At 36.6% G+C, this 14313-nt stretch overlaps 1 protein-coding gene across 2 annotated transcripts in view; it reads right to left on the reverse strand.

The window, feature by feature from the left end:
• Positions 1-14313, reverse strand: part of BTBD7 (BTB domain containing 7) — a 79054-nt gene that overhangs the window by 20441 nt on the left and 44300 nt on the right. For both annotated transcript variants that reach the window (XM_081097281.1, XM_081097280.1), the window contains 2 exons: positions 3949-4157; positions 2399-2474 (listed from right to left, as the gene is read on the reverse strand). In XM_081097281.1, the coding sequence (XP_080953407.1) occupies positions 2399-2474; positions 3949-4157 (285 nt within the window). The remainder of the gene's footprint in view (positions 1-2398; positions 2475-3948; positions 4158-14313) is intronic.

Here is a 14313-nt window from a genome sequence, read left to right on the forward strand (position 1 = left end):
TTATCTAACACACATTATCTCTGTGAGGCACATCACAGCCTTCGTGTGCTTAGGAACATCAGACAGCACTAAGCATCACACTTGGAGGCCATTTTAAACAGTGAGATTACCCCCAAACCTCGTTAAGAATGCAAAAACCATGGCATTAAATACACTGTGAAAGGACATGTTTACAATATGAGAGCAGAAACAAGAAGGCAAAGCATCATCTCGTTTCAAATTAAGGTGAGAACATATGCATCAGGAGGCTCAAATTTTTTGTCACTCCACACATGTCTGCAAATGCCCATGAAAGTGTTAAGAGTACTGATTTGGGGAATGCAAATACATTTTAGCAAGTAGGTGAATTTGCAAATACATAATCTGCAGGCAAGGGGGATAGACTGTATACTGGCATTACAAAAATGTCCCAAACTAATAGTAATGGTTATTTTATTAAAAATTTCAAATCTTAGAATTGGTAAAGGCTTTTGCAGGCCACAGAGAAATAAATGAAATCAAATGGGAAGATTGCTTTTGTTCCCTAGTACTTGAATAGTAGTGTATTAAAGAGATATATAAGAAGGTTTGAAGACAGGCTAGCTTGATATTTTTATATATTTAAAAATGTGGCAAAACAACTCTATAAACTTATTACTAAAAAACACCGACCATGAACACTTTAAAGAGTTGAACTTTGTGGTATGTAAGTTATCCTATATAATAAAAGCCTAATATGCTAAGTGTCAGTCGTCCAGTTGGCCATTCAACCAATCAAAGAGTAATATGCTAATGATATAAGGCTGCTCAACCTCTCAGTATGACATGCACTGACCACCAGGGGGCAGATGCTCTGACCGGTAGGTTAGCTTCCTGCTGGGGTCTGGCCAATTGGGACTGAGCATGATGGGTTAGACATGCCCTGGAGCCCTCCCGCAGTCCAACCTCCTGCATCCCTCCCCAGCCCCGATTATGCATCAGTGGGGTCCCTCGGCCTGGCCTGCTCCCTCTTGCAATCCAGGATGTTGAAGGGCTGTTTTCGGCCTGATGGTGGAACAACCCATCGCTATGATGCGCACTGACCACCAGGGGCAGATGCTCAATGCAGGAGCTGCCCCCTGGTGGTCAGTGTGCTACCACATTGGAAGCGCCACTCAGCCGAGAAGCTGGGCTCATGGCTGGTGAGTTCAGTGGCGGTGGTGGGAGCCTCTCCCACCTCTGCGTCCCCTGAGGGCTCCCAGACTGAGGTAAGGTGCAGGCCGAGTTGAGGAACCCCCCAAAGTGCATGAATTTTGTGCACTGGGCCTCTAGTATCTAAATAAAGCTGTTGAAAAATGACAGGGAAGGAAAGTTTGTATTTAATTTTTCTAATTAAAGTTTTTTGTTTTGGGTTCATTACATAGAAATACAATATTCTATGAAGAAAAGAGTACAGGGAGGTAGACTAATCCTGGATATAAATAAAAGAATCAGCTTCCAAAGTTGAAAGCTCGCCTCCTATTACGATGTTTCCATCTTTTCTAAAGTATCCCCAATTGGAGGCCACTCGAAATTATGCTTTCTCCCTTACCTTCTACAAATTTAAAAATAAACAGCAAATATGCTTTTTTTGGGTCATCATATATATTTTTTTATTGAGGTAAAATTCACATAACATAAAAACCTCACCATTCTAGAAGAATACTGGTATTTTAATAAATTTACTTTGTGCACCTATCTCCACTCTCTAATTACAGAACATTTTCACCAACAATAATACTTTAATTATTTCACTTCTACTACTACTGTAAATCAGTCAACATTTAATATTAAGAACATAGAAAGATAACATTAAAAGTATTCTGTCCTGGCCAGGTAGCCCAGTTGGTTAGAGCAGGGGTCCTCAAACTACGGCCCGCGGGCCACATGCAAATACAAATATTGTATTTGTTCCCGTTTTGGTTTTTTACTTCAAAATAAGATATGTGCAGTGTGCAATTTGTTCATAGTTTTTTTTTAAACTATAGTCTGGCCCTCCAATGGTCTGAGGGACAGTGAACTGGTCCCCTGTTTAAAAAGTTTGAGGACCCCTGGGTTAGAGCATCATTCAGATATGCTAAGGTTGTGGATTCAATCCCCAGTCAAGGCACATACAAGAATCAATCAATGAATGCATGGATGAGTAGAACAACAAACCATTGTTTCTCTCTTTCTTCCTCTAAAAATCAATTTTAAAAAAGTATCCTTTTAAAGCCGCAAAATATAAGTTTGTGGTATATTTATCTCTAACAAAGTATACCCTCCTCTCCACTAAAGGATTTTGCCAATTGTAAAAATTTTTATTTTCACCAGGCAACGGTGATTATTGTCAAGACTGACATGTAGCATCATGTCAGTAAGCTTTTGGGAAAAACAGTGCAAGCTAATTTTCTGAGCTTACCTCTGTCTGCTATTCTTTTCATCAGCTGGTGCTCACCCCATTTAATCAGATATTTAAGGATATCTTGTTCACTTGCCTATAATAAAAAAATGGTTTATTCTTATTTTGGTGAAATTAGGTAAATGGTTAATTTCATTAATGATTTCTCCTAGGACCTAGGTCATAAAGTAAATACAACATGCAACTTGCTTACCACATTTCACTCTTTACACTGGCTGTCTGAAATGTTCCAGTTAAACTTTTTGTCCATCAATAGCAAATACAAAGATTGTGTTACATGGGTTTTGCCCAGTAATCTCACTCTTTGCTCCAACTAAATTTTTTATTCTTATTTCCATCTTTATTTTTTTCTTTATCGTTTTCTTCACCTATTATAAATTTATTTTATCTTACTATATGGTCTTTATACAGCTGCCTTAAATTCTTTTTGGAACAAGTTGGAGATAAATAAGTAAAAATTAAAGATTAAGGATACAGAGTGGCTACTATCTCCTGCAGGAACAATCCCCAAAAGATAGTCTACTGATTTTAAGACCCTTTAAGCACAATTTGTGAAATGCCAAGGTACCCCTCATTTCTTCATAGTCTATCTTAAATCTTTAAGCAAACCTAGGCTGCTCTCCAAGGTTTTTCTAAGAAGAAACACAAAGCTTCTGAAGACAATAACCTGAGAACTGACAAATCCTAACTTCCATGATGCATGCAGTCTGGACAAGACAGTAAAACAAGGTTAATAAACACAAATCTTAGTAAATGAAATCCAACATGACAACATTTGTGCTGCAATCAAAGCACAGATACTAAATGAATTATTTAACTTTTCGCTGCCCTTCTGACTGAGATGAAAACATTTTGTAATTTCTTTAGTAAAACTATAAAAATTAAATGGCTTAATGGGTTTTTGCCTTCATAACATTTAAAACTGTTGTACAATTTTCTGCATAATATTCATACAACTGATGCAAAAGAAAATTAAGCTTGAACATACCTAAAAATATTTTTGCATTATTTTAAATCTACTGTTAGTTTTAACTACAAAATTATAGATAGATATATAAGTCAAGAACACAGAATTTGCTAAAAATTGTTTTTGATTAAAAATAAGTAGTTGAAAACATTATTATACTTTGGTAGTACACATATACAGAGTTTTTATGAGTATTTGAGTAGATCAAAAATTATTACTACTAATTTATGCTGCTTAAACTACTGTCTACAGTCTAAGTATCTCACACTCCACCAAAAATAAGAAACTGTATATGTATAGTGAATTCACTACTCATGGAAGCCAAGAAAATCACTGTTGGGATGTGCTTCTGACCCTGCCTATTGCCTCAAACCCTTTGGTGTGGTTAGTCAGGACCCAGGAGGGCTCACAGTGTTGTTAGAGTGCATGAAGGGCCAGAGAGCCACAAGGCTTTGTTGTACAAATGTGAAGAGGGCATTCCTAGGTAGGTTGATCTCCCTAGATGGGAGAATAACAGAGTACAGATGGGTTTCTTGGTGCACATATGAATGACAATGAATCTGAGAGGTGTATAAATGGTTACCTGTAGGTAGTCAGACTGGATAGCAGTAAGTAGATGGTCTTTGCTGAGCTCATAAAAAACATCCGAAGTCATGACCTGGGAAAATTCCTCACAGAGGAAATGTAAAGCTTGTCGGTGCACCCATTTGGAGCCATATGGATGAGAGCTCCACTTGAGGATGGCAATTAAGGTATCTAATGAGATGCTCTCAGCAATGATATCCTCACAGCCTAAAAAAGAAGGCAAATACTTCTTAAGATTAATCATAAATATTACTCAATGAACATTAGTGTGTTTGACACTATACCTAAAAGTAGCCATAGTAAAAAAGAACAAGGAGATAAATAAAATCTCATGGAAATCACCAAGACTTGGTGGGATGGGGTAATAATAAGTAACAATAGACTATGACTTCTATAGGAAATCTGCTGTTAAAGAGTCAGATCCATAGAAAAAGGCAGGGAATCCTCACAATTGTTTAAGAAAATAAACATCTATATGAAAATCACCATGATACTGAACCAAAGGGGAAAGAAAATTAGGTAGAAATGATAGAGCTGTAGGAATTTGCCAGAGGAGGGATATGGATGACAACTGACTGACCACAAGAATCTGCACTTGCAAAGAAGGTGGACTATCTTCTTTGAACTATGAGGACATCTGCTCTTTGTAATACCCTAATAAATAAAACTTGCACTTTGACAGCTTAATCCCTCAGAATACAAATAAAATTTTGCAGTTTGATGCTCACCTGGGATTAATTCTGGTGAATTATAAAGGAATAAGTAGTTTAAGTGAAAAGGAGAAAAAGATCAGGATCCTGGAGAGAGTGACTTAAGAGCAAGAAACAAAGACAGAAAGAAAGACAGGAAGAAAGGAAAAAAGGAAGAAAGAAAGAAAGAGAAAATCTGAGGCTAGTCAGTTATTTTCCTTAGGAAAGATCATTCCAAAATATAAAGATAAAATATAAATAAAATCTGAGCGACAAAGATTGTAGAACAGAAAATGGCTAAAGTTGGTCAGAAATTCTTCATAACTAAGTTTACTAAAAAATAAAAAAGGACCCTGATAACATGGGGGGTAGGGGAGTGTGAGGGCTATAAAAGATATAGCCAAAAGAAAGTACATCAGTGAACTTGAAATCCTTCCAAAGCTCAGAATTACTGTGGGACCATGAAAAGTGAACAGAAAGGTAATGAATCCCATTTTCAGGTGACAGATCATAAGTAGCTAATATAAACTCTGTAAAAAGTAATGCTTCATTATTCCCTTTTCTGATATGGTACCAGATAAGGAGAATATCATAGAGAATTGTGTAATCCATCTTCTGCAAAACATTTAACAAAATACTTCCTGCTATTTCTAGATTGTTAGCTCCACAAAACAGGGACTGCTGTCTTCACTCTATCTCTAGCACCTTCTTACACACGGTACATGCTAAATAAAAATCTGTTGAATGTACAAATGACATCTTTGCTGATATAATGAAGAGATGTAGATGGATGACAGAACAATGGTTAACAGAACCATTTGTCAGTAGCACTGATTAACTTGGGGGATGCACTGGCAAGTCTCCGTTTCTGTGATGTTTATCAAGAACTTGAACAAAAGACATGGAAAGTATGCTTCAAAATCTCCAGATGCCCTAAAACTGGGAAACACAGTTAACAACCCACTGGATAACATGACTATAATTGGATAAAATGATGGGTCAAAATGAAGATGAAATATAACTAGGAAAAACAGTAAGTTCTATAATTAGATCAAAGAAAATCAACTGCACAGATGACAAGGGAGAGTTAGCTTAACTACCACCTATGTAAAAATAATATCTGGGTATTTTAAGTGAATGAATGTAAAATGTAACATGGTTGCTATAAAGCTGAAGCAATATCAGACTGTTAAGATATAAGCATAGCCCAGGCTGCTGTGGTTCAGTTGGTTGGGCATCATCCCGTGCACCAGGAGGTTGCGGGTTTGATTCCTGGTCAAGAGCACATGTCCTGGTTGCGGACTTGATCCCCTGTGTGCAGGAGATAGCCAACCGATGCTCTGCTCTCACACTGATGTTTTTCTCTCTTTCTCCCTCTTCCTTCCTCTCTAAAAATCAATAAACTATTGTTTAAAAAGAAAACATGCATCAAGTCCTAATCAAAGGAGTAACATTGCACTGCTCCCCTGCGAGGTGCTATGTTCTGCTCTGGGCCCTGTGTTTTAAGATGGAGCACTAACAAAACTCCAGAATCCTCAGAGGAGAAAGTTTAAGACTTGTCATAGGGGAAAAGGCCCAAGCAAACAAAATTATTTCACTTATGTCTCTAAAGAGAGACTAAGCTATCTTTAACCCTTTGTGTGCCATAAATGTCTACAGACGCTAAATACAAAATATCATGGCATGTGGGGATGGTTTCTGTTTTGGACGCGTTGGCAGATAAGTGGATGGATCTTCGTGAGGCAAAGGAGAAAGGACTGACTTCTCTGTTGTTCCTATGGCAGGTCCTGGGAATCAAATAGATGTTAAAAGAAGGATTTTGACTCAATATTAAGAAATATTTCTAATTTCAAGTTTCTAACAATTAGAATTGTTCTCTCCTCCCCTCATAAAAAGGATCCTTCTTGAAAAACGTAGGAGCAAAAGCTAACTCATCACATTAGAAATAGAAGACAAAAAAACCCCATACTAGATATAGAACTAAGGTCAGATGACATTTAGGCTGCTTTTGCCACAACGATAAAGTCATTTTTAGAAAAATGTAACAGTAAACATAAGAGTAATTCAATCTAAAGATTAAAATTTAATTTAAACATTAAAATGAAATCCTTATAAAGAACATCGAGACCACCACAATAAAATCTGCATGTAAACACCACCCAAAGACATGAATATGTGCTGATGAGAACTGGGAAATACGGGAAAGTTCTGAATAGTTCTTGTGGTTTTATGGTGAGCCTGAATACCACGCTGAGGAGGACAGGCCTCTCCCAGTAGCCAGTGGAGGACTTCTGTCAAGTCTGTTGTTTTAAGGTAGGCATTGGACTAAAACTGAGTATGATAAGTCAATCTGATAAATGTGTTCAGGAATGAAGCAGAGGAAATTAGAAACACTCACACTCACACACACACACATACTCACACACACACCAGTTATTTAAAAGGATGTATCACAATCCTACTAAGCCAGGATATTGGCAGAGGTAAATAAAGAAAACTAATGATAACATATTATTTAAACTGGAGGCTGACAAAGAAGACATGGTAAAAAAAAAAAAAACGGGGGGGGGGGGCTTTGAAACCATACAGATTGGACTAGAAATCCCACTTCAACCACATAGAACCAAAGTCACTTAACCTCGCTAAGCCTGAAATGTTCTCCTTTGTATTAAACTCCTAACTCTGGGTTGTTATGAGGTTGAAATGAGACTGTACCCCTGACACCCTTCATTTGTTCCAACATTCTAGAGTACCTACTGCCAAGTGCTGTGAATGCACAGCTCCTTTAACTGCACACTTTCCTGGGTGATGTTATCTGCCTCCGTGCTCTTAACTCTCACTAAATCCTTATGACTTTCAAGTCTACAGTTCCAGCCCAGAGCTCTCTCCTAATTCCCAGACTCACTCCTTCTACTTCCTACTGAAGAGTTCCACATGGAAATTCTGTACACATCTCAAATTCAAAAATCATTAATTTTATCTGAGAAATCTAGTACCCCGTTTTTAATCCCTAGTTTTAAGAAAAGGATACCTAGCCCTGGCTGGGTACACCATTGGTTAGAGCATCGTCCGGGTATGCCAAGATTACAGATTTGATCCCTGGTCAGGGCAATTACAAGCAGCAACCAACAAAAGCATAAATAAGTGGAACAACATATGGGTATTTTTCTCAAATCAATAAAATCAATCAATATAAAGAAGGATACCTCATCTCCCCAGTCACCAAAGCAAGAAACCTGAGTACTATTATTGAGTCCTTCTCCTGAAGCCCATATGCAAGCGACCATCAATTACTGACCACCCTATTCTTATTTTAAATCCACCCCCTCCAATGAAATTGAATCACTATATCACTAATAAAAATTAATTCAAAATGGATTAAGAACTTAAATGCAAGATCTGAAACTATAAAATTCTTAGAAGAAAAATTCAGAAAAAGGCTTCTTGATGTTAGTTTTGGCAATGACTTTTTGGATGTGGCACTAAAAGCAAAAAATTAACCAGTGGGATATCAAACTAAAAATGCCTCTGTACAGAAAAAGAACAATCAGCAAAATGAAAAGCAACTTACAGAATGGGAGAAATATTTGCATACCATTATCTAATAAGGGGTTAATATCCAAAATATATAAGAAATTGATACATTTCAATAGCAAACAATCTGATTAAAACATGGACAGGGGATTTGAACATTTTTCTAAAGACATAAAAATGGCCAATTAGTACATAAAAAGGTGCTCATATTACTAATCATCAGGTAAATATAAGTCAAAACTACAGTGAGATATAATCTCACCTGTTAGGCTATTATCAAAGAGCCAAGAGATAGTACTGGTGAGGATATGGAGAAAAGGGAATCCTAGTGCACTGTTAGTGGAAATGTAAATTGATAGTCACTACAAAAAAAACAGTATGGAGGCTATTCAGATTATAAATAGAACTACCATATGATCTAGCAATCCCTCTCCCAGGTACATATACCCAAAGATGATGAAATCACGATCTCAAAGAGATACCTGTGTTCCCATTTTCATCGCAGCATTAATCACAGAAGCCAAAACATGGAAACAACTCAAAGTGTCCATCAACAGATGCATGGATAAAGAAAATGTGTTACACAGGTGAGGCAAAAGAAGATTTACAGTTGTGAGTATGCAAAACAAAGAGTTTATTTTTATTATTATTTATTAATGATTGTATTATTTTTCATGTGAACAACCATAGACCTACTTTTGTCCCACCATGTATATATAAAATGGAGTATTATTCAGCTATAAAAAGAAAACTCCACCATTTGTGACATGGATAGACCCTAACTGCATTATTTTAAGTGAAATAAGTCAGATAGAGAAAGACAAATACTGCATGATCTCATTTATATGTGGTATCTAAAAACATCAAACTCATAAAACAGAGCAGAATGATGAGTCACTGGAGCTGAGGAGTAAGGGAAATGGCAAACATTGTTCAAAGAGTAAAAATATTCAGTTACAAGTTGAATGAAGTTCAGGGATCTAATGTATAGCATGGTGACTACAGTTAACAATACTGAATTGTATATTTGAGATTCAGCTTTAATGTTCTCACCATAATAACCAAATGTTAACTATGTAAGTTAAAGGATGTGTTAACTAACGCTATTATGGTAAACATTTTACAATCCATACATGTATCAAATCATTACACTGTACACTGTAAACATATATTATTATATTAATTATATCTCAATAAAGCTGGAAAAAAATTTCTATTAAATCTATTCTCATTACAAAAAAAAAGCAGGCTGAGTTTTCCTGGGTTTTATTTCTCATACCCTTTTGGCTAATGTTCACAACCTGGTTAAGTCTGTTGGGTAGAGAGGTATAATACAGAGGTAGAATCAAAGTGTAACATAGTTATCTACATGGAAGCGTATATTTTAAGTTTCTTCCCCTTTTAATAGTCTTAAAAGATTTCCTTGCAATAGCTAAATGCCAGAAGGCACTACTAATATTACAGACCTATTCCAAATATCTTTCAATATATTTTAAAAGTTATGATCTGACACATTCTCCCAATGGATGAATATCAAAGAAACTGATAACACTGGTTACTTCTGTGAAGAGAATCTGAGTGGCTGGGGGACAAAAAGTTGGGAGGACAGGAGACTCTTCACTGAATACTTTTTTGTACCTTTTTACTACCTGTTCAGAAAGTCAAATAATAAAAAAAAAAATCAGACTATGGAAGTTGCTGTGTTTCTTCTCTCAGGGCTCAATATAAAATCAATCACTGACCACAAAATCCAGCAAATATTGGAAAGAAAATGAGAAGCTTCTCTACTTTGAGAACATTATTCCCTTCTGATGAGAAAGTGGCAATCAGCAAGATTCATGCTGCTTGTGTGTGAAAATGTACACTGATTGCTTATACTCTTTATTCTTACAGCTCTTGCCAAAATGTGGGAAAGGGAAAAGCAGACAAAGATGGGAAAGAAGCTGGAAATTCCTAGGGAATAACTTTTAGTAAATAAAGGCCAACTTACACAGACAACCATTGATGAAGACTGAAGTTTTCTCTTAAGCCATGAAAGGAAACAAACAAACAAAAAGGCTAAGTTTAAGAACCCTTATGATTCTTAACTGAATACAGATTCATATTTCTTTAATGTTTACTTTATAAATTAATGTTCCCTAACACAGCATTTTATTTTTTTAATATATTTTTATTGTTTTTATTGATTTTTTACAGAGAGGAAAAGAGAGTAATAGAGAGTTAGAAACACTGATGAGAGAGAAACATCGATCAGCTGCCTCCTGCACATCCCCTACTGGGGATGTGCCTGCAACCAAGGTACATACCCTTGACTGGAATCGAACCTGGGACCCTTCAGTCTGCAGGCCAACACTCTATCCACTGAGCCAAACCAGTCAGGGCCTAACACAGCATTTTAAATATTTATGCTTACGTGTTCTGGTAGGTAAGTGAGAGCAGCATAATGAAAAGGAAAAGCATTCATGGGGATGTCAGTTCTCTGGCACAGGCAATGTAAATAAGCATTCACTATAGTATAACTCCTACTACAGTAATACTCAGGGATCTAACTGTGATCTACAGGATGCCTAAACTCCCTGAAAGTGAACACAAGTTCTAATGTGCTGACACCTCGCTGGAAGACAGATGCCAAATACATCTCTAGAGTCAGACTGACCAGAGGCCCAATCCCAATTCCCTTTAGCTGTATGATGTGTAAAACTCTTGCCTGTTTCCTCATCTGAAAAGTGTTTTCTAATCCTCAAAAGGTACTTCATCAGATTATTTTGGGAGTTAAAAATATATATACACATAACATTAGTACACTGTTTTAATTTATGGTAAATAGCAAATAAACAGCTGCTAATTCTAGAATTGTTTCCTTAATGAGCTACCCATTGTACTGGTGTATTCCAACTCAAAAGTAAGCACTGGGATTTGCAAGGGATGGAAGATAGTAGGAAGGAGCAGGCTCAAGATAGCAGAGCAAGTCAAAGTTCATAAAGGAAAGAGTCAGTGACAACCCAAATGTATTGTGCACTTTCCTCTCACAGATCATTTGTTTAAAATAAAAACAATCCTAGTACTCAGCATGTGAAAAACTCAGAGGTTCACAGTTCTTTATCTAAAAACAAAAAATAGCCACTTACACCTCTGCCTGTCTACTACCCTTACACCATTTTCCCACTAGTGAAAAAACAGTAAGTTAGTATCTTTAATTCTACTGTAATAAAAGAAAAATGCAAAGCTTTTGTGGGTAGACATGTTACGGTTTCAGAAAACTTTTAATATCTACTGGTTATCTCTTAAATATGATCATGTGCTCCCTTCAAAACAATGCATCTCATAGATGATTTATTCTCAGAAATCATATTCTCCCTCCTGCCAAATGAGGGGGAGTCAGAAAACAGATTCAAATCTTGGCCCTAACACTTTCTGGATGTAATCCCAGGTGACACTATTTTCAAGCTTCATTAATCGGTAAAATAGAGATAATACTACCACTGTGAATAATGTGAGTGAAGTGCTTAACCTAGTGCCTGGCAAAACACAGGTGCTCAAAAAACTCTACTGAACAATATAGTAAGAAAAATTTTAAAAGAATTAGTAATTTTAGATATGTAATTTATAAATTTTATCTGGTTAAAAGAGTTATGCATTTAAAAAACTCCACTAGGTCCTGGCAGGGTAGCTCAGTTGACTAGAGCATCTCCATATGCCAAGGTTGTGGTTTGGACCCAGTCAGGTCACATACAAGAAACCACCAATGAATGTATAAATAAGTGGAAATGTACACTTAAATCCAATCCACTTTGAAATGGTCATAACTCTATTTACGGTTGAAGAAGAATATGGTTAGAAATAGACATTTCAGTGTACAAATTACATTTTTCATTTTTTGGCACTATTTTCAGATGCGTGGATATTTCACCTTCAACTTACATGTAAAGCATTTATATGAAGTTTTATAGACATGTCAATGATTATATGAAGTATATAAAAATGTTTTAGTGGAAAGCACCAAAATAGAGCTCAAAATCTTTTGTATATCAAAGTCATCCACTTCGTGGAGATATAGTTAGCAAGATTAGTCCATGCTAATTTATAATAGAAACTGATTCCTTTTCACCAAAATGTATGAAAAAAATAGTTGGAGGCAAGAAATTTTCTGAACAGCTTATATTCACTGTTTTAGCGGTTCTAGAAATACACTCCAAACTGAAGATTTATTCTTTTGGAAATATTTATAAAAAGACTAGAGGCCCGGTGAAGCCCGGTACATGACACTCGTGCACTGGAGTGGGGGGAGGGGTGGTTCCCTCAACCCAGCCTGCCCCCACTCGCAGTCTGAGATCCGTTGGAGGATGTCCGCTCGAGGGGTCCTTAGCGCTGCCGAGGAGGTGGGAGAACTCCCGCCACTGCCATTTTACCCAAAGCAATATACAGATTTAACGCAATCCCAATGTTATTTTTTAAAGAAATAGAACGAGAAATCATCAGATTTGTATGGAACCACAAAAGACCCAGAATACCCAACACAATCCTGTAAAAAAAGAACAAGGCTGGAGGTATCACACTACCTGACTTCAAAATATACTACAGAGTTACGATATTCAAAACAGCATGGTATTGGCAGAGACACAGACTCACAGATCAATGGAACAAAATAGAGCCCAGATATAAAACCACACATATATGGACAGATAATTTTTGACAAGGAGCCAGAAATGCACATTGGAGTAAAGATAGTCTCTTCAATAAATGGAGCTGGGAAAACTGGAAAGCCACAAACAAACGAATGAAACTGGACTGCAGTTTGTCCCCATGTACAAAAATTAATTCAAAATGGACCAAAGACTTAGACATAAGACCCGAAACTGTAAGTCACATAGGAAAAATATTGGTATCAAACTTATGGACCTGGGTAATAGAGAACATTTTATGGACTTGACCCCAAAGGCAAGGGAGGTAAAGGCAAAAATAAATGAATGGGATTATATCAAACTGAAGAGCTTCTGCACAGCAAAAGAAACGGACAACAAAACGAACAGGCAGCCAACCAGATGGGAGATGATATTTGCAAACAGTAGCTTCAACAAAGGTTTAATTTCCAAAATATATAAAGAGCTCGTAAAACTCAACACCAAACAAATAATCTAATCAAAAAGTGGGCAGAGGACCTGAAAATACACCTCTCCCAAGAAGACATACAACAGCCAATAGATATATGAAAAGATGTTCAACCACACTGGCAATCAGGGAAATGCAAATTAAAACTACGAGATACCACCATACACCAGTTAGAGTGGCCACTATCAACAAGACAAGCAACAGCAAGTGTTAGAGAGGTTGTGGAAAAAAGGGAACCCTCATTCACTGCCAATGGGAATGTAGACTGGTACAACTCTATTTACAGTTGAAGAAGAATATGGAGTACTACACGGCCATAAGAAACAATGAAATAGCATTATTTACAACAACATGGATGGACATTGAGAACATTATGCAAAGTGAAATAAGTCAAACAGAGAAAGCTAAGAACTATATGATTTAACTCATATGTGGACTATAAAACTGAAACTTATGTACACAAACAGTAGTGTGGTGATTACCAGAGGGAGGGGGTCTGAGGAGAAAGGCGTCCTAATATGAGATGACATGAGAAGATCTGACTATGGGTGGTGGGCACATGGTCCTATATACAGATTTTGTAAATAAGTAATTCATACATGTAACCTATATGTTCATATAGACTAATGTCACCCCAATAAATTTTAAAATGAAAAAAACACCAACAAATGAACAAAACTAGAAATCGGGAAATAAAAAAGCTGATATAACAAAAATAAGTAATTAAATAAATAATTAGTTTTTAAGATCTTAAAAGAACTGTGTGTCTTATTTTAGGCCTACTGACATCAAAAGTCTTGATCAATCAATACAACTCACTATTCGGTTTTATTGTGAAAGTCATATACTTGTATAAACGGTGGTGCATGTAAAGTGTAGCAAAAAAGAGACACCTCAATAATTCAAGATGAAGTGTGATACCATCCTATCTAATAAAAGAGAAACATGGTAATTAGCTGTACGTCCGCTACCCTTCCCATTGGCTAATCAGGGTGATATGCAAATTAACTGCCAGCCAAGATGGCGGCCGG

This window comes from Myotis nattereri (assembly GCF_964212035.1).
Source record: "Myotis nattereri genome assembly, chromosome: 1".
NCBI classification, from domain to species: domain Eukaryota; kingdom Metazoa; phylum Chordata; class Mammalia; order Chiroptera; family Vespertilionidae; genus Myotis; species Myotis nattereri.